General features: G+C 36.5%; 3 protein-coding genes across 3 annotated transcripts; all 3 read right to left on the bottom strand.

Annotated features, from left to right (window-relative positions):
• Window positions 1-784: 784 nt before the first annotated feature.
• Window positions 785-2,372, bottom strand: LOC109151205 (anthocyanidin 3-O-glucosyltransferase 5-like). Its single transcript, XM_019299127.1, has one exon. It carries the CDS (start codon window positions 2,307-2,309, stop codon window positions 849-851), a length of 1,461 nt encoding a protein of 486 aa, XP_019154672.1. The 5' UTR covers window positions 2,310-2,372; the 3' UTR covers window positions 785-848.
• Window positions 2,373-6,299: 3,927 nt separating this feature from the next.
• On the bottom strand, window positions 6,300-7,905 carry LOC109151207 (anthocyanidin 3-O-glucosyltransferase 5-like). The gene has a single exon (XM_019299128.1). The coding sequence runs from the start codon at window positions 7,855-7,857 to the stop codon at window positions 6,403-6,405; it is 1,455 nt and encodes a 484-aa protein (XP_019154673.1). The 5' UTR covers window positions 7,858-7,905; the 3' UTR covers window positions 6,300-6,402.
• A 9,345-nt stretch (window positions 7,906-17,250) lies between these two features.
• Window positions 17,251-18,822, bottom strand: LOC109151067 (anthocyanidin 3-O-glucosyltransferase 5-like). Its single transcript, XM_019298976.1, has one exon. It carries the CDS (start codon window positions 18,751-18,753, stop codon window positions 17,290-17,292), a length of 1,464 nt encoding a protein of 487 aa, XP_019154521.1. The 5' UTR covers window positions 18,754-18,822; the 3' UTR covers window positions 17,251-17,289.
• Window positions 18,823-21,675: the final 2,853 nt, after the last annotated feature.

Below are 21,675 nucleotides of genomic sequence, written 5' to 3'. Positions count from 1 at the left end.
AATTGACCTATAAATTAACTATTTTACAAACAGGGCCATTATATACATTTTGTTTATTTATAATTACATAATTTGTTAATTGAATGTACATAACATGTTAACTGTACATACTTTTGAATATCATTTGGACCAGGGTAGTATAATTTGTCACTCTACACCATCAAACATTGACTACAAATATTTCTCACCAATCAAACAAAATTCTTATATTTCTTTTTCCCTACCGACACTACAGATAGGGTGACCACAAAACAGACTAGTTAGGTTTACAATTACGGAGTATCTTTTTAGAGCACCCTTTATCTGCTAGCATCAGCGCAGCTTCAATTCCATTCGTTTTTCACGTGGTTACTCAATGATTGGCGAGGCAATTTATATTGTGGACCATGTCCAATAATTGTACAATATAATTTGCATTTTTAATATATTGAATTTACATTATTTTTGTATTAGAGATTAAATATTGTTTGATACCATATTAAATAATGAACATTCAATAATTAAATAATGTACCTTAAAAAATATTTAGTATATTACGGAGTAAAATATATTTTATATCAATGATTTGTAAACCATGGTCTACTTAGCAGGTGAACCATGGTTCAGGGTGTAATAATTAGATTGCCAATTTGCCGTTGTTCTTGTCTAGTGCTAAAATAAAGTTTATTTTACTAATATTTCTTGCTTTTAAATCCTCCATTTTTTTTTTAATCCAAATCTTCTAATCTAAGCAAGCTAATAAGGTTTAAAACACACACACACAAAAAGCACGAGGAATTTATTGATGACATGCAATTATAGATATTCCAATACATAATTAATTATCGGCATTCAGCAATATACTTATATTAAATTTGTGTGCAAATTTTCAAATCTCTCCTCTTTTCAATGGCATTCAGAACCTCACACATGGAATTGTAGGATGAGCCTCCAATGCTTATAGCCTTCTCTGAACTCATCTTTAGCTTCACTACCCTTTCCCTCATCTCCTTTCCTTTCTTGGACTGCAACATTATTTTCACCAATGTCTTTACCTCTTCCCTTGTGACTATTCCCTTTGTTGGCAGCTTCATAGGCCGAATTGCAACCCCTACCTCCTCCGTGAGCAAGGTGGCATTTTGCCTTTGCTCGGAGTACAAGGGCCACGCGATGATTGGCACCCCGTTTTTGATACTCTCGAGGGTTGAGTTGCACCCGCAATGACTCAGGAACCCTCCGGTTGACGGATGTCTTAGAATCAGTGCCTGTTCGGCCCACATGGGCACCACCAATCCTTGGTTTTGGGTTCGAGTGTTAAACCCTTCCGGCAAGTAATTTGGCGTGCCGTCGGCTCCTTGTCCCGTAGTGAAAAATGCGTCGTCTGAGCCACGCATCGATGGCGGTCGGACCACCCAGATGAATCTTTGCTCGCTCAGTTCCAGTCCCCAAGCTAACTCGGTTATCTGCTCGGCCGATAACGTTCCACCGCTTCCAAACGACACATACAAGACGGACTCCCGAGGTTGCTTGTGTAACCATTGCATTATCATTGTCCCATCATCACCATCTCTTTCTTCAATGTTTCTTGTCAGCGGACCAATGGCATAAACCGGTTTTCCGACAACTTTGCTTAGGGGTTCATTCTCTCTAAGAGCTTTGAGTGTGACCGGGTCGATATCTTCCCAAGTATTCATCAAGATCCCATCTGCCATGCCGAACCCTACACCTAGCCGTAGGTACTCACGGTACTGCACATCATTCCGGTCCAACATCGGGTCAACCACGTCTTCCGGTCGGACCGGCTTACAACCCGGGATTTCCAATCCCTTTTCTTGTTCAACATACTGACCCACGATTTCCCTGTCCAGAACAGGACAGTAAACCGTCAAGGCCGTGAACCGCGCATTGGTCGGAACATAAACAAACTTTGGCAAGTTAAGCTCATCCGCCATGGGCAGAGCCTCCGTGCAGAAAAAGTCGACGACGAGGGCGTCGAGGCGGCGGCATTGCTTCGTTAAGGCGGCGCGTACACCCGGCAAAGCAGCGCGTACAAGCAGGCAAAGCTGGGCGACCGGCTTGGTGTTGGCGTCGAGCAAGGCAGAGATGTCAACCGGCGGTATTCCGACGTTGTTAAGGCGGCTTGTCAAGTCCGAGGACTCGAGCAGTTGCCTTTCCGTTGGTGAATCGGCGGTGGTGATAACGAAGACGGTGAGTTTGACATTGTGGACGCCGGCGAGGCGATTGGCCAGTAGAAGAGATGGGATAATGTGGCCTATGCCGGGGCTTGAAAGGATGCCAATGTGTAGCATAGACTGATTATTGTTATCCATTATTATGGAGTATGTAAAGCGACGTGTTGGCAATTGATAGAGATGAGGACTATATATCGCTATGGCCTATGGATAAGAGTTGATTCTAATTTTTGTTTTGACTATTGCATTTATTTTTACTAACATCAATATTATTAAAATATCTATTTGAGTGGGGCAGAAGTGTTACATTCCAACCAATAAAAGAATATTTAAGAAAAATTGTAATTTATGTCCTTACAAATATGTCAATTATCAATGTTACTCTGAATTATTAGTGGTATAAATGTTATCCCTCAATTTTCAAAATGTGACATATATTGGTTCTTCCTTGAATTATTAGTGATGTAAATGTGGTTACTCGTTGTCTTTCTTATTCGAAGACCACGTTTTTTCTTCAATTTTTCTTTGTTTGATTGTTCTCCTTCCGTCGACAACAATATTTCTCCTTCTTCATATTAGGGGAGAGGCAATATATGTCACGTTTTGAAAATTGAGGGACAACATTTACACCACTGATAATTCATGAACGACATTGATAACTGATATATTTGTGAGGGACATAAATTACAATTTTCCCAAATATTTATGTTTTGCTTTTATCATCACTTTAATTTATGCATATGTACTCTCACAATCTTTAAATCTTCGCTATTTAATTAAATAGTCAACATTACATTTTGGATGTATTGAAAGCTTAACTTTTTTTTTTCCTCACAATCTTTAAATCTTCACTATTTAATTAAGTAGTCAACATTGCATTTTGGATGTGTTGAAAGCTTAACTTACTTTTTTATTTTTATTTTTATTTTTTTATTTTTAAGGTTTGAAAACTGTTGGTTTTGAGTTTTGGATAGTCAACAGCTATTCAACACAATCATTAAAATAATAAGATTTTAGAGAATAATGTTGCGAAAAAATGGATTTTATTATGGAAATTTAGGACCCATTTTAAACCTTAAGAGAGGATATTTATTCAATAGAATTTAGTATGCAACTGATCCATAAGATCTCTTGTATTAGGAGACTTTAGCATTGTACAATGAGAATCCATAAGTAGAATTACAGGTAATAATTCTTATTATGTAACTGACTTTCGTAAAAACTGAGTTTGCTGGTCATGGGCGACATATATATTTGTATCCCATATCCACTTCATATTTAGCTTTATTTTGCTTATGAAGTGTCATAATAGTGTTCAAAATGATCATTATTTTATTCATTTCATCAATTAGACAAAATTCATCATCATTGAGTAGCGTTGGTCCCGGTAGGATCGAAAGGAGAGTCTAGAGGGGGGGTGTGAGGGGGGGGGGGGGTGAATAGACTCAATTCGTTTTTCTCGAATAATAACTCCTTTCGGGGTTATTACGCAGCGGATATATAGGTAAGTTTTAAATTTCTTTGCACTGTTTGATCTTATGAGGAACTTTCGGTTAGGGCTAATGAAATGCGATGCACGAAAGTAAAATGCTGAAATGTAAAGAGACAAAGGCAAGAGAGTTTTTATAGTGGTTCGGCCAACTGTGCCTACTCCACTCTTCTTTCACAACTCGTGAAAGGTTTGCACTATCACTCCTAGTACAAATTACACCAAGATAGCTTCCTTGATCACTAAGCCAGACAGCTACTTGAAGGTTTTTCAACTCCTCGAGTTTACTCCGCCTCTATCAACTTCTTCTTCAGAGTTGAGGGTTGGATTGAATAATCTTTGAGTTTCTCCAACACGTTGAAGTCTTGACTGGCTGGTGGCTAGATGGATAATCAGCGTGTACAAAGTTGCAAGACTTCTTCAAGGATGTGTGAATGAATTTAAATGCGTCTTCTTCAAATTTCACACCTTGAATTACTGGATTTCAAAAGCTTGAGAGAGTGAACTTGTATAAGGAGCTTTTGAGAGAATGAATTCAATTGTTCTAAAAACCAGCACCTTCAAATGTGGAGAAGATGGGTATTTATAGGTGAGAAGAAATCCATCCTTTGGAGGGAGATGATATTTCAAACCTATGATCCAGTGGTTAATAACCGGAGAGCCTTGTGCATTTATTGCTTCATTAAATGCAGTTGCACTATATAGACGTTGGAGATAAGCACTTTTGCTTATTTTGTCTTCTAGCTCCGAAAAGTAGTACTGTGGCATTTAATGCACCTTGATAAGTGTGCTCTCATTCTTAGGAGAGTTTATTCCTAGGATGATCTTCAGATGAGACATTTGACAACATTCTTCTTGAGTAGAGAGAAGATAAGTTGTCTTGACAGTCATAAAGGTCTCTAGATCAGAGGACTTCTTTCGGCTTCTGCTTTCTGTAGTAGAAGATCATCTCAACTTTCGTTGTCCAGTTGAGATGAGAATGTGCTTCATCAAACTGCTCTTCTTTCGTTAAGAGAGACCTAACTAAAAAATAAACTTAACTCGGTTTCGTGTGTTTGTCTAGCTTAACACGAATTACATGATGAGTTAAGGTACCTTTCGTCTAGAACGAAGGTAACAAGACAAGTGACAAAAAGTTAGGGGTCTACTTCTAAGTTACATTGGTATCATCAAAATCCTAATACATATGTTCCTAACAATTTCCCCCTTTTTGATGATGACAAAACATATACTCTCCTTATTAGGCTGATAATTGTCCCATAAAGGATTTTTCATTTCAAAACAGCCAATTAGAAGAGTATAAATATGAGTTCTAGAAGAATGTAAGACAATACAAGTATTCAAAGCGGATAACTGAGATAAAGACAAGACGGATTGAGATAAAAGTGACTTTTATAGAGATAAAAAACACTTACAAATATTGTTACTGGTGTTGAGGGAAAGAAGCCTTTACATATCTAAAAGTTTCGCCTTCTGAATCTGAGCTTCTTCTCTTTCTTTGTCATCTCTCTCTTTTTGTTTCTTGAGCATCCTCTTCATGTCGATGTCTCGGTTGATATGCTCTCTGTACTTTTGAATTGAGCTTTCTCTGACAATGTCTTCATATTCACATTTGATGTTGCTGCTCACGTAATTGTTGTATGCTTCGAGGATGTTTTCTCCTTCAATTAAGCGAGATTCCACCATGTTATGAGTTCAAATGAGTGCATTCCTTCGGTATAGCTTTTTCCAGATTCCTTGTGAATTTTGAAGGTAGCATTATATTTGACTCCAACCTCAGCATTTTTCTTGACTTTCGTGACATCCTTTATTGCTTCTTTGATTCGTTCTCTTTCAACCAGTTCCTTCTCTCTTGCTAGTCTCGCTTCTTCTTGTTTGTTCCAAAGTTCTCGGTTTGCTTTCTTGATTTCTTCGTTTCTTTGAGTCTGATGGACTTGTCGAAAGTAATTATCTCTTTTCTTCATCCACACAGGTATATTGTACCCTTCAAACCGTTTTCCACTTCCTTCTTCATATGGTTGGTACGTGTGGAAATAATGAAAAATTCAATAATTAAATAATGTACCTCAAAAAACATTTAGGCCATGTTTGGTAAAACATTAGCCTATAGGCAAATTTTGGCTTATTTGACCACTATTAATTGTTTGATTTAGTTAAAATATCAATATAAATGTTTGGTTAATTAGCTTTTTGCAATTTCAAAAGGCTAAAATTCAAAAAGCAGTCCAAGCAACTTTTTCAATTAGCTTTTTGAGAAAAAAAAAATTATACCAAATAGCTATCAGCTAACAACTAATTTACCAAACATTTTTCTACAATAAGCTAATGTTATCAATTATTTATACCCTCTAATTAACACAATCAGCTAACAGCTAACAGCCATTTTACCAAACAGGACCTACGGAGTAAAATATATTTTATATCAATGATTTGTAAACCATGGTCTACTTAGCAGGTGAACCATGGTTGAGGGAGTAATAATTAGATTGTCAATTTGCCGTTGTTCTTGTGTAGTGCTAAAATAAAGTTTATTTTACTAATATTTCTTGCTTTTAAATCCTCCAATTTTTTTTTTTTTTTTTTTTTTTTTTGAATCGAAATCTTCTAATCTAAGCAAGCTAATAAGGTCCAAAACACACAAAAAAAAAAGCACGAGGAATTTATTGATGACATGCAATTATAGATATTCCAATACATAATTAACGATCTGCATTCAGCAATATACTTATATTAAACTCGTGTTCAAAGTTTCAAATCTCTCCTCTTCTCTATCGCATTCAGAACCTCACACATGGAATTGTAGGATGAGCCTCCAATGCTTATAGCCTTCTCTGAACTCATCTTTAGCTTCACTACCCTTTCCCTCATCTCCTTTCCTTTCTTGGACTGCAACATTGTTTTCACCAATGTCTTGACCTCTTCCCTTGAGACTATTCCCTTTGTTGGCAACTTCTTAGGCCGAATTGCAACCCCTAGCTCCTCCGTGAGCAAGGTGGCATTTTGCCTTTGCTCCGCGTACAAGGGCCACGCGATGATTGGCACCCCGTTTTTGATACTCTCGAGGGTCGAGTTCCACCCGCAATGACTTAAGAACCCTCCGGTTGATGGATGTCTTAGAATCAGTGTCTGTTCGGCCCACACGGGCACCACCAACCCTTGGTTTTGGGTTCGAGTGTTAAACCCCTCTGGCAAGTAATTTGGCGTGCCGTCGGCTCCTTGTCCCGTAGTGAAAAATGCTTCGTCTGAGCTGCGCATCGATGGTGGTCGGACCACCCAGATGAATCTTTGCTCGCTCAGTTCTAGTCCCCAAGCTAACTCGGTTATCTGCTCGGCAGATAACGTCCCACCGCTTCCGAACGACACGTACAAGACGGACTCCCGAGGTTGCTTGTCTAACCATTGCATTATCATCCCATCATCATCACCATCTCTTTCTTCAATGTTTCTTGTCAGCGGACCGATGGCATAAATCGGTTTTCCCACAACTTTGCTTAGGGTTTCATTCTCCTTAAGAGCTTTGAGTGAGACCGGGTCGACATCTTCCCAAGTATTCATCAAGATCCCATCTGCCATGCCGAACCCTACACATAGCCTTAGGTACTCACGGTACTGCTCATCATTCCGGTCCAACATCGGGTCAACCACGTCTTCCGGTCGGACCGGCTTACAACCCGGGATTTCCAATCCCTTTTCTTGTTCAACGTACTGACCCACGATTTCCCTGTCCAGAACCGGACAGTAAACCGCCAAGGCCGTGAACCGCGCATTGGTCGGAACATAAACAAACTTTGGCAAGTTAAGCTCATCCGCCATGGGCAGAGCCTCCGTGCAGAAAAAGTCGACGACGAGGGCGTCGAGGCGGCGACATTGCTTCATTAAGGCGGAGCGTACACCCGGCAAAGCTGCGCGTACAAGCAGGCAAAGTTGGACGAGCGGCTTGGTGTTGGCGTCGAGCAAGGCGGAGATGTCAACCGGCGGTATTCCGACGATGTCAAGGCGGCTTGTCAAGTCAGAGGACTCGAGCAGTTGCCTTTCAGTCGGTGAATGGGCGGTGGTGATAACGAAGACGGTGACTTTGACATTGTGAACGCCGGCGAGGCGATTGCCCAGCACAAGAGATGGGATTATGTGACCTATGCCGGGGCTTGAAAGGATGGCGATGTGTAGCATAGACTGATTATCGCTATCCATGATCATGGAGTACGTAAAACGACGTGTGTGGCAATTGATAGAGATGAGCACTATATGTCGCTATAGATTGAGTTTATTATTGCATTTATTTATTTTTACTAACATCAATATTATTAAAATATCTATTTGAGTGGGGCAAAAGTGTTACATTCCAACCACAAAATATATATATTATGCGGAGTAATTATGTCTCATCTACTTTATCATCACTTTATTTAATTTTTGCCATATGTAATCTCACATATTTATTTGAGTCAACAAAACTTTTTGAAAAATTTATTTTCCACTTTATCATCACTTTATTTAGTGAAGATTTAAAGATTGAGTATTTTAAAAAACACAAAGCATCCCGAGGAGTTTTGGCTACAACAAGAGTTGGGTCAAGATTCCAATCCACTCCTTGCATAAATTTGATTTCTTTCAATGAAAGTAGGGAAAATTGGGGGCTCTTGATGCTTTGTGTTTTTTAAAAACTTGAAATTGATACATCACCAGAGTGTGACAATTCCTTGTTCTAAATTTCTAATCCTTGTTTATTTATCACGAGAGTGGCTTATAGAGTAGGATTTCTACGTGTGTCCTCCCAAATCCTTGGTTGTGTGATTTTTCCTCAGTCCTTTGGTTTTGTTATGCATCTAAAATATAATGTTCCCTAGCTTAAGTTCTATTTCTTAATTTCGTGTTGATCTTTTAATTTGTTTATATGTGTCTATGCTATCTTGTTTAATTATTGTTGCCATACTTGTTTTTTGCTTAGCTTCTTGTGTATTTCTAGTTTAGTGCTAGTGCCTAGTTGCTTGTGATGGAAGGGTCTAGAGGCTGTCAATTCATGAGAGCTCTAGAAGAGCCTATTAGCTCTTGAGAGCCCTAGATTTCATATTACTTGCCATAACCCTCAATCTTGAGAGAACGACAAAACACCCAAACTCACGATAGCTACATCAAAAAATTGGCGTCGTTACCGGGGATTGGCCCAAGAGTACTACTCGGGCTCTACAAGTTCTCATTAAAAGCCCAAAAGGCGTAAAGGCCCAAGTATGGATGGCGGCCTAGTCAAAGTTATGGAGAAATATTTATGTCGTCGGCAATCAAGTATATTGAAGAAAGGCAATTATGGCAATCTTGCAATTATGGAAGAACAATTAAGTAACATATATTAATTCTACTTTCTTAAATATTCTTTCCTTCCCTAAATCATCTCCCACTACTTAAACTAGTAATTCTGCCATGCGATGCACAAACTATTATTAATCTAACAAATTTACCAATTAAATTTTTGATATCCTCTGAATTAGCAAAGAAAGTAATGGTTGCAGAAACAGAAAAACGTACTTGAGTTCTTGAACTCAGAATTAGTTTGATTAAAAATGTAAGTATAACTATACAATGTAATATTTAATATTTTTAAAAGTTTAATTATGCTATTACTATGTTGATTTTAAAGTTTATTATTACTTGTATTATTATTTGAATTTGAAATAACTACTTTAATTATATAACTAAAATAAAACTTGTAAATAAAATAACAGACAATATTTGTTGAAAATCTCTACCAAAAACTTATACATTTGAAAATGATTATTATGTAAGAACTATATTTATTTTATATCTAATTTCTCCTCTTTATATATGTGGAGTCAAATTAATTATAATTGAAGTTTAAATGAATATATACACAAATTATATTAAATATAAAACTTTACCAATAAATTTGAACACAATAAACTTTTTTCCATACTTCATTATGCTTTAATATATATATATATATATATATATATATATATATATATATATATATATATATATATATAATAAAATATAATTTATAAAATATAAATACACATAATAACTTCAAAAAAATATGTATAAATACATCTACTCACACAATTAATGCATTCATACTTGCTAATCTTGTTTCTATCAAAATGCATCAACATTTTAGAGAAAAAATTTTGTGGCTCGATTTTGCTTTATTATATATAAAGATAAAGATATCTTTATATTTCCTAAATCACCTCTACATTTCAAAATATCCCACTCTACCACTGTGATGGAGGGTGAAGCGTGGGCACGTACTATACCTTGGAATTAAATGGGTTTGGGACACTGGCAAGAAGAAGGTGCAGTTCTACTGTGACTCACAGGATGTGGTAGACTGGATTAACATGGGCACTCAGACCACTGGTCCATGTGAGAATATCGTAAAAGAATGCAAGTAGTGGATTAACAAGGATTGAGAGGTGAAGATTAGTCACGTCCCGAGAGAAATGAATAATGTACTGGCTATAATGACTATATTCCTGGCTGCTATCTATGTTGGTTTCAGGCACTGCAACTGCAGTATGGCGTGCATCAGAGCGAGACGAACCAAAGGGCCACAGGAAAGACCATGGTCTCCTCCTTTGTTTCATTGTCATGCTTGTGATCCTTTCCCTTTCCCTTTCATGTTATTTATTGCTTTTACATTTATTTGGTAGTATTTGGTGTCAAATTTGCAACCAGTGGCCTTCTCGCTGGAGAAACCGGTGACCGGTGTTGCCACGGAGAAGCCCCTTTATCAACTGCAACTTCTGGAGCATTTGGATTTGATGCACATAGACAGATTGGAATATCTGGAAAAAAGGATTTTCATCAGAAGCTTTGTAGCTCTTCTTGAATTGCCGGAGAGCACCATGAATCAAGGGCTGGGTGTTGCTCGTTGCTGGCGACCATTAAAGAAAAAAAAGAAAAAACAAACAAACAAACAAAACGCAAGTGGGACTTGCGTTTTTTATTTGACCAATTCTGACATCAAACGCATCTCCCAAATGTGCTTTTCATATTTTTGTCCAACTTTTAGCAAAGTCACATTTTGAAAAATATATGCTTCTATCTTCACATTTTAGTCATTTTACCTGCGAAAGAATTGTAGCTGGATCGAATTTATGACTCTCCCCTTGGAGATCATGGGACAGTTTGAGGTGGACAAAGTGAAGATAGCTCTCAACATAGGTGCTAAGGAGCTAGACGTACACTTGTTTAGCTGGGTTACGTTCTCCCCTCCCCCTTCCCAAAGAAAATAAAATAAAATTATCATATGTAATACTACTATTTTTCCTCTATAAAAGACGCCATTAATTAGAGACAAGAAGGACATGGAATATAATCATCTACTCGATCCTAAGGGTATCCCTAATAAGGAGATCTTCACCATATTTTATAATATAATAGTAAAATCTCCTTGGGGTAGACTTTGACAAATGGGAAAGCAAAATCTTCACAACATTTTCCTCCTACAATTCAAAGAAACATGTCAGAAAATTTTAAAAAAATAAATAAATAGGTGTTTGAGAGTGGCCGCCAATTGTATTTATTTGGCCTTTGACCGTTGCTTCGGCCCATGCTGTGCCGTTGCAATTGCAACGGCACAACACACATTATTATTATTATTATTATTATTATTATTATTATTATTATTATTATTATTATTATTATTATTTTGTTAATAATTGTGATGATGGGGCCCAAAAAAGGATAGAGAAGGTCCAAAAGAATGGAGAAGCCCAAAGAAAAATGAAATACGGCCCAAGGAGTGGAGAAGTAAGAAGGCTCGAAAGAGACTCGGACCGAGTCCGGAAGTCGGGCCGACCCCGAGGTCGGGACGAGGACTCGGCCAAGAGGGCAGAGAGTCAATCGTTATGCTCTAGACCCGTGTTCAGACCGCTTCGTTATAAGAGTATATGTTCATAATTGTATTACTATATGTTAATAACTGTACATTCATAACTCCATAACTGTACGTTTATAACTCTATAACTGTACATCCATAACTGTACATTCATAACTCCATAATTGTACATTCATAATTTTCGAAGCTCTATGTTCACAATTTTAGAGCTCTATGTTCATAATTTTATCACTATATGTTCATAATTGTAAGTTCATAATGTCAGAGCTCTTTGTTCATAATTCGATCAATAACTGTACATTCATAATTCCATAACTGTAGATTCATAATCTCATAACTGTAGATTCATAATCTCATAACTGTAGATTCATAAATCCATAACTGTAGATTATAACTCCATAACTGTACATTCATAACTCCATAACTGTACATCCATAATCTTCGAAGCTCTATATTCACAATTTTAAAGCTCCATGGTCATAATTTTATCACTATATGTTCATAATTGTAAGTTCATAATGTTAGAGCTCTGTGTTCATAATTTCATAATTGCATAACTGTACATTCATAACGGCATAACTGTACATTCATAATCCAAAAAAAAAAAAATAAAAAAAAAATAACGCTGTTAACGACAAAACACGCGCGATTTTTTTTTTTTTTTTTTTTTTTAATAACTAATGACGCGTTTTTTTTTTTTTTTTTTGAAAAACGACATCGTTTTGGGTCCAGGGCATAATTTGCCGCAGAGAGTTGTTGGAAGATATTAAAGAGGGCATTGAAGAGCCCAGCCAAGGAGCCGTTGGGAGGCCCAGTAACGGCAGCCCAACGGCCTTGCGATGTAATTAGCATTCACGACCCCTTAATGTACTTTAAAACCGAATTAAAGGAGGGTCTACTATATAAAGGCCCTCCAAAGATGTAAAACAGGTGAGTCCATGCCCAGAGAATAGAAGAACACTTCTGCTACTTTCATTCACTCATTTCTATTTTTCTACCTTTATTGAAAGGTGAATCCATCGATCAAGGTTGTGTTGGACTTTCCTGGGCCCAAAAACCCAAAAACTAACAAATTGTTTTTTTTTTTTTTGTTTTTTTGTTTTTTTGTTTTTTTAAGGAATTAATAATTGTGTTTTTATTTTAATTATAAGTTTGGAAATAAAAGCTTGTAATTTTTACGTATGTTCATTTACGTATGCAATTCATTTATGTTTATTATAAAATTTCACCAGAGGCAGTGTGGGAGCAACCTCTCAAAGTGAGGGGGGTTCCTTGTGCGCAATGAGCACCGGTCTAGCCTATGTGGTTCATATTCAGTTGAGTTACCATGATTTACATCTTTCCAAATGCTCTGTCGGGTCGAGGTGTGGGGTCCCTTAAGATTAGGGTTCAGCCTTTGGAAGAATGTTTATTATAAAATTATAAATTTATAAATCAACCCTAGGCGATATCCCAACATGCACCTGGCTCAATCACTCTACCAACACAATAAAGCTAAGCCTCTCTTCATCCTAAAATTCCCTAAAATATTCCAAGTCGGATAACTCCATATACAAATTGTACATGTACTAAAGTTACTGTGAAGATAACAGATTCTAGCTTGGCATCGTAGAAAAAAGATCTGTAATTTTTACCTTTCATTTTTTACATTAAAAATATTATTCTCATTTATAGTTCTCTCAATTATTTATATTTTATCTCATCATTCAACCACTTATGTTGACTTGCCATAACGGATCAAAAGTCATAAAATCAACAATAATAAATTATGAAAATTATTAAATATAATGTATTAGTTAACAATACACTTAATATAAAACAACATTATTTTAGATTAAACTCTACCATGCATACAAGGTTACCTTGTTCCATGATATACTATACATTGCCCCAAACATGGATATAAAATTAGGGTACAAATCTAGATCCGGAAAGTTGACCTTTCGAGAATCACGTCAAGAGGCATGGTTGTAATATGTTAATAATACTGATGTTAGTAAAAAATTGCAATAGTCAACACATAAAACGTAAATTCAACTCTACGTATAAGTTAACTAGTACTTGTCCCGTGTTGAGTTGAGAATTCAGCCTTGGGAGAAGTAATTGTCCCGTGTGATGCATAAACTATTATTAATTTAACAAATTTACCAATTAAATTTTTTACATCTTCTGAATTAGCGAATAAAGTAATGATTGTAAAAAAAAAAAAAAAAGTACTTGAGTTCTTGAGCTCAGAATTAGTTTGATTAAAAATGTAAGTATAACTATATAATTTAATATTGAATATTTTAAAAAGTTTAATTATGATATTATTATGTTGATTTTAAAGTTTATTGTTACTTGTATTATTATTTGAATTGTTTTTTGAAAGGAATTTGAATTTAAAATAGTTAAATAACTACTTTAATTATATATCTAACGTATTTAAATAACACTTGTAAATAAAATAACAGGCGATATTGGTCGAAAATCTCCACAAAAAACTTATTAATTTGAAAAAGATTATTTATGTAAGAACTATATTTATTTTATATCTAATTTCTCCTCTTTATATATGTAGAGTCAAATTAATTATAATTGAGGTTTAAATGAATATATATACAAATTATATTAAACATAAAATTACTAGGATTATGTGGTCTAATGGTTCCTAGGTTGGACTTTTATTTTGAAGGTTGTGAGTTCAAGCCTCAATGGAGACGTTATTGGCTCTTTGTGTTTCAGTAGGTTGAGAAAGTATATGAACAATGAATAGATACTACATTGTAATAGAGCTAGTAGCATTCAAAAAAAATATTAAATATAAAACTTTATCAATAAATTTGAACACAATAAACTTTTTTCTATACTTCATTATGCTTTAATATATATATATATATATATATATATATATATATATATATATATATATATATATATATATATATAAAGAGAGAGAGAGAGATAATAAAATATAATTTGTAAAATATAAGTACACATAATAACTTCAATAAAAAAAAGTATAAATACATTTATCCAGTACCCACACAATTAATGCATTCATATATACTTGCTAATCTTGTTTCTATCAAAATGCATTCACACTTTGGAGGGAAAATTTTGTGGCTAGATCGATTCTGCTTTATTATATATATAAAGAAGATAAAGATAAAGATTGTTGGAAATTGGTGAATAAATCGATACACAAAATATATATATATAAAATATATATTTGTCCCGAAAAAAAAATTAATTTATAAAAAATTAATTCCAACCAATTTTGGTACGAAACCAAAATTTCATATATATATATATACAATATATATATATTAACCAAATAGGGATTTATTTTATCAAAAATAATCCCACCACAACTAGTACGAAACTAGTACAAGGATTTAATCTATCCGAGATTAATCCCACCACTTGGTCCGAAACCAAGAACAAAAAATAAACAAGATACGGGTTTCTAACCTGAGGTTTTAACCCAACGAGAAGAAAGAAGTAGCAGAGGAAGCCCGAGTCGTGTGTACACACACTCTCCTTAAAACCGATTCGCCACCTCCCGAGGGTGCTAGGACCGTTGTGGCGTCAGTATCCCGGGATAAAACGGACTACGACTTTGGCGTTCGAGCACTCCAACCCAAAGCCCGGCGAACTAGAACACAAGTTGAGCACTCCGATGTTTTACGGAAGATGTTGGCAGAAACTTTTCTCTTTGAAACAAAGGATGAGCATAGAGAGAAGTGAAAATAAGGCTTTTGATTTCTCAAACGGAGTGAAAACATCAATTTGCCAACATCATGTATTTGTAGGAAGAGTGGAGTTAAAAGCTTATAATGGCACATTAATCCAACATAAATTCAATTTTATAATTGAATTATAACGTTCAAAACGGTCGTACTTATTATCGAAATAATATCAACGGTCACGAACTTAATACGCGATTAATTCGTACCGACCATAACGACCAGTTTCAAAATATCTGAGTGACCGAAAAGTCCGTACAAACCCGAAGGTTTAACGAATTGAGACCGGAAACCACACCCGAGTGGTCCGCAAGCACCGAAACGGTGCAGCACGAATCAATGCATATAGCATTTGATTCGTGCACACCGAATCCACAGCACGAAATGAGCTACTTTGGAATCCAAAGCTCAAGCTCAATTCATGCACAACTTTCGTCCATGCACAAAGCATAGCACGAAAGTTCATTTCCCAATTCACTAATCAAGCTTTCAAAAGCTTAATTGCAACTTAACCTTTTTCCAAAGCTTAATTACAAGCATTCTTTCGTGAATGCTAAGTAATTAGCATCAAGATTAGTGCTAATCTTAATTAGCCACTAAACAATAGGTTTAAGTTGTTGACTTCTTTCAAATAGGTTCACTTTGAGAATCAATTTCTCAATCACCTATTATCCATTTTGAGCGTACATTATATCAAATTCTTCGTCTCACTACGAAGAACCCGAATCCACTTTGACCCGACCCAAATCGAAAGTGGACCCCACATATATTTGTACTATAAAATAATCACTCAAAATGCCATTTTTAGCTAAAAATTCCAACAAAGATATCATGTGATGTACTCAAAATATAGTAATTTTGTCACATTTAGTCCTAAATTTTTAAATTAATCATTTGAGGTCCTTCAACTTTTAAATTGTTATCATTTATAGTTCAAGTTAACTACCCATAGTCTTTCAACTATCAAATTTTAACACACCATGATCCTTTTCAGTGCTGATTAAATTTTAAAAGTTGAAGCACAATGTGTGGTTAACTTCAATCACAGATTGTAACAATTTGAAAATTGAATGACCATAAATAATCAATTTAAAAATTTAGAACTGACAAAACTATCATACTGGAAAGAGCTCTTACGTCATATGACATTAAGTCCTCTACATATAGTGCCATATATTGCTCATCTATCTCAGTTGCCATAGACGCCATGACCATGGATAACAATAATCAATCTAAGCTACATATTGGCATCCTTTCAAGCCCCGGCATAGGTCACCCGTCACCTAATCCCAGCTCTTGTACTGGGCAATCCCCTCGCCGGTGTCCACAACGTCAAAGTCACCGTCTTCGTTATCACCACCGCCGATTCACCAACTGAAACGCAACTCCTGAAATCCTCGAAGAACGACATCACAAGCCCTCACCTCAACATCCTCGAAATAGTGAAATAGCCAAGACTACTAAGATGGACACCCAACTATACTACACTTAAGAAGTATAGCGAAAAGACATATTTTTATGAACATTTTTGTAATAGTAATACTAATGAAATCCCTCCTGTGTCGAATAGAAGAGTGGAGTAGGGAGATTTCTTGAACCACTATATATATATATAATCTTGTCTCAATCTCAGTATCCCTATACTCTTTATCTTTTAATTACTTGTCTGTTTGAGCTTACCCCACACGTACACACAAACATTTCTAAACAAACTTTTGCAAATTGTTTTACGCAGTTTTATTAAGTCTTCCGTAGCACACTTAATCTTTGAGTTAAATTCATCTTTTCAAAAGAAGAGTGAAACATATTCATTTCAAAATTCAAGCTCACTTGAGTTACTTTTAGAAATTTAAACCTAGAAAGTCTATTGATGAGAATTGGGGGTTGGCTAGCTTAGGGATGGGAAGAAGGCCATATATATATATTGGACAAATTGGCCTGGCATATATATCGGACCCAATTCATATAATTAAAAACATTAAATATATGAACCAGTAGGTAAAACATAATTTTCATATAAAAAAGTTATGAGTTTGACCCGTTTCATGCATCTATGTGCAATTTCAAATCCCTCCTTTTCTGAATCATATTCAAAGCCACACACATGGAATTGTAAGATGAGCCTTCAGTGCTTAAAGCCTTCTCTGCACTAATCCTTAGTTTCTGAACCCTTTTCCTCAACTCCTTCCCTTCCTTGTACTGCACCATCGTTTTCACCAATGTTTTCACCTCTTCCCTTGCAACTACTTCCTTAGTCGGCAATTTCGCCGGCCGAATTGCAACCCCCAGCTCCTCCGTTAGCATGGTGGCATTTTGCCTTTGTTCTGCGTACAACGGCCACGCGATCATTGGCACTCCGTTTGTGATGCTCTCCAGTGTCGAGTTCCATCCGCAATGACTCAAGAACCCTCCCGTTGACGGATGTCTTAAAATCAGTGCCTGTTCAGCCCACATGGACACTACCAACCCTTGGTTGTGAGTTCGAGTCAAAAACCCTTCCGGCAAATAATCCGGCGTACCGTCAGCTCCTTGTCCGATTGTGAAGAAGGACTTGTCAGAGCCACATTGTGAAGGTGGTCGAACCACCCAAATGAATCTTTGCTCGCTCAGTTCTAATCCCCAAGCTAACTCGGTTATTTGCTCGGCCGATAACGTTCCACCGCTCCCAAACGACACGTACAGGACGGACTCACGAGGTTGCTTGTCTAACCATTGCATTATCGTCCCATCAAAACCATCTCTTTCTTCCATGTCTCTCGTCAGCGGACCGACCGCGTAAACCGGTCCGCTCACGACTTTCCTTAGCGTTTCATTTTCTCTAAGCGCTTTGAGTGAGCCCGGGTCAACATCTTCCCAAGTATTCATCAAGATCCCATCCGACATGGTGAACCCACGCCCTTGCCCTAGGTACTCCCGGTACTGCTGATCATTCCGGTCCAACATGGGGTCAACCACGTCCTCCGGTCGAACCGGCTTACAACCCGGAATTCCCAACGGCTTTTCCCAGTCAACATACTGACCCGCGATTTCCCGGTCCAGGACCGGACAGTAAACCGTCAAGGCGACGAACCAAGCATTACTCGGAACGTAGACAAATTTGGGCAAGTTAAGCTCATCGGCGACCGGCAGGGCTTCCGTGCAAAACAGGTCGACGATCAGGGCATCTAGGCGGCGGTTCACGCCCCGTAAGGCGGAGCGCACGCCGGGCAAAGCCGCGCGCACGAGCAGGCAGAGCTGGGTGACCATCTTGGTGTTGTCGTCGAGGAAGGCGGAGATATCAACCGGCGGTATTTCGACGATGTTGAGGTGGTTTTCCGCCATGTCCGAGGACTTGATGAGCTGCGCTTCGGTGGGTGAACCGGCGGTGGTGACGACGAAGACGGTGACTTTGACGTTGTGGACCGCGACGAGGCGCTTGCCTAGGACAAGAACCGGGATTATGTGGCCTATTCCGGGGCTTGAAAGAATGCCAATATGTAGCTTAAACTCATTATTATCCTTTTCCATGGTTATGGTCTTATGGAGTATGAACGACGACGTCTATGGCAAATGAGATGACAATTATATGCCTATAAATAGAGTTGGTTATACACAATTTTTATGTTTAACTACTTTATAGTAGCATCGTCCTTACTCTTCCAATGCAATAATTAAAAAATATGAAACTTTTTAAAAAAATTTCTCAAAATAAGATAGATTGAAATATCATTTATTAAAGAAAAATACTTTCTCCCTTCTTAAATTTTTCCACTAATATTTTTCTTCTAGATGTTGTTGTTGTTCCCAAAAGAATTAATTTCACTTTTAGTCCCACAATTTTTGAGATTCTATTACTTTTGACGCACAACTTTATTTATTTATTTTTTAAAATTTTTGTGCCTAACTTCGTTATTTTTATCAGTTTTGATTCTTTAAGCCAAATTGACGGCGAAATGTTACCGAATTTTATATTTTTAGGGTAAAATGGTCATTTCAAGGAAACATCTTCAATATCTAAACAAAATACTGTAAAATCATATATATGGGGCTTTGATCGATGAGAATAATGGAGAAGACGAACAAAAACTAGACACATATTTATAGGATTTATAGCGTCGATGATTGACAAACTCTTCTTTTTTTTCTTAATATGATTTTTCTTTTGTTTAGAATTTTAGATATTGAAAAATAAATTGAAATTTTTGTAAATATATTTTAAACTTTCTAAGAGAAAAACAATATTGTTTTTGATAAAAACATCATCATTTTATTGAAAAATAGTATCACTTTGAGGTATAATATCATCGTTTTGAAAATTTTGTAGAAGTTTGAATGGAAAAAAAAAATGTTGCATCATTTATGAAAAAATGTAACATATTTTGAAGAAAAATAGCTATTGCACACTTTGTTGAAAACTTGAAGCGGAAGATTACTTTGGTGTAAAACAACTTTATTTTGAAAATCCACACAAGTTTAAATTAAAAAGGATTGCATTCTTTATGAGAAAAAAATATATATATAATGTTGAAGAAAAACAACATTCATCTGCGACTAAATATGAAATTTACTTAATTTTCTTACCTGTGAATTCAAGAATATTTACATATAAAAAAAAAGTAATTGTTTGAGATGCTGCTTATACTTTTGGTACAATTATTGGTGGGGTCCACTTCCAATTTGAGTCGGATCAAAGTGGATTCGGGTTCTTCGTAGTGAGAAGAAAGAATTGACATATTGTACGCTCAAAACGGATAATGGGTGAATAAGATATTGATTCTCAAAGTATGACCCATTTGAGTTGGAAAAATGAAGGGAAAAATGAAGTTTTTGTCCCATATTATTTTGGGAAGTGGGTTTGCACCACTATTTATACAAGAGCCTTTCTAAAGCTTAATGAATTGTATAGCATAGATGTTTTCTCTCTTGCATTGGGGGTACAAATCAAATCCCAAAATGAGCCTGATGAAAAGATTTGTCTTGTATGTTAGTTTTAGTAACAGACCATTTTTTCCAACGCAATAGAGGCCGAACTCAACAACATTCGGCTCGAGGGGAGGCCGAACTAAGCCAGCATGGGTTCCGTTTTCTCCATTCCAACGCAATAGAGGCCTTTTTCCAACGCAATAGAGGCCGAACTCAACAATATTCGGCTCGAGGGGAGGCCGAACTAAGCCAGCATGGGTTTCGTTTTCTCCATTCCAACGCAATAGGGGCCGAACTCAACAACATTCGGCTCGAGGGGAGGCCGAACTAAGCCAGCATGGGTTCCATTTTCTCCATTCCAACGCAACAGAGGCCGAACTCAACAACATTCGGCTCGAGGGGAGGCCGAACTATACCAGCATGGGTTCGGCCCCAGCCGAACCATGGCAGTAGGTCAATAGCCTTCTGCAACCAGATTGTTGTGAGATTAAATTCAACAGTTACGGGATTAATTTTCTATTCATTCTAATTTTAAAATTCGAATTTAAGTCTCACATAATGGGCTTGCTGTTTCAGGTGTCACAAATTGGCTTTATCTCAATCTTAAATGTCGTATTGAAGGCTATTGAACTCCTTCAACCCTATATAAGAAGGGGTAGAGCAGCAAAATTTGATACAACAATTTTCTCTACGTTTTCAGCTCCAAAACTCTCTGCTTTACTCCTTTCTTTACCTAATGTGTTTTAAGCTTTGCTTTAGTTCGCCGGGTTCAAAGTTTGGGTGCTCAAACGTTGAACCGTAACACGTTTTATCCTGCGAAACCTAGTCTACAACGCTCCTAGCACTTGTAGGAGGTAGCAAATAAGGTTTTAAGGAAAGAGTGATTCGCTCGACTCGTGTTAACCAGTTACACCAACCCGAGCCATATCCCTTCGTCCTTTCCTTCTCAAAAATTTCCATAAAATAATAATCTTTTCGAGTTTTCGTACGATTATTATTGGGTTTTACCAACGATATATCCAACATAAGGGAAATGTAATACTTTTGATGAAAAATGTAATATTTTTACATCAAAATGTAAAAATTTACATTTATCCTCAAAAGTATTACATTTTCCCTTATAAATAACATACACTTTATTCTTAATTAGTATTACATTTTTGTCCGAGTTCTACTACATGTACTCCCAAATTCTACTCCCTCATTTGTACTCCCTGAGGTGGCAAACCAGGATTGGTTATTTTCAACATGTGGGTCCACAGAAAACTGTCTACATCAAGAACATGTGAGAGGGAGTATAAGTTGGGAGTATAAAGTGGGAGTACATCAAGTATTTTCCTTTTTGTCCTTCAAAAAAAGTATTATATTTTTCCGTATAAGTATTACAATTTCATATTGACCTGACCGGTCTCACACAATTAAGTGTGACCAGTGACCCTAAAGTTATAAGTTCAACTCCTAACATATACTTTATTCCTAATTAGTATTATTACATTTTTGTCCTTAAAAAGTATTACATTTTTCAGT

The sequence above is a fragment of the Ipomoea nil genome, unplaced genomic scaffold, assembly GCF_001879475.1.
Source record: "Ipomoea nil cultivar Tokyo-kokei standard unplaced genomic scaffold, Asagao_1.1 scaffold2283, whole genome shotgun sequence".
NCBI lineage: Eukaryota > Viridiplantae > Streptophyta > Magnoliopsida > Solanales > Convolvulaceae > Ipomoea > Ipomoea nil.
Note: the sequence above shows the minus strand (reverse complement) of the source record. Positions and strands in the feature narration are given on the sequence as shown.

Bases quoted from the DNA above. Each gene is read 5' to 3' on its own strand.
- LOC109151205 (XM_019299127.1), bottom strand. From the start codon at position 2,309: ATGGATAACAATAATCAGTCTATGCTACACATTGGCATCCTTTCAAGC.
- LOC109151067 (XM_019298976.1), bottom strand. From the start codon at position 18,753: ATGGAAAAGGATAATAATGAGTTTAAGCTACATATTGGCATTCTTTCA.
- LOC109151207 (XM_019299128.1), bottom strand. From the start codon at position 7,857: ATGATCATGGATAGCGATAATCAGTCTATGCTACACATCGCCATCCTT.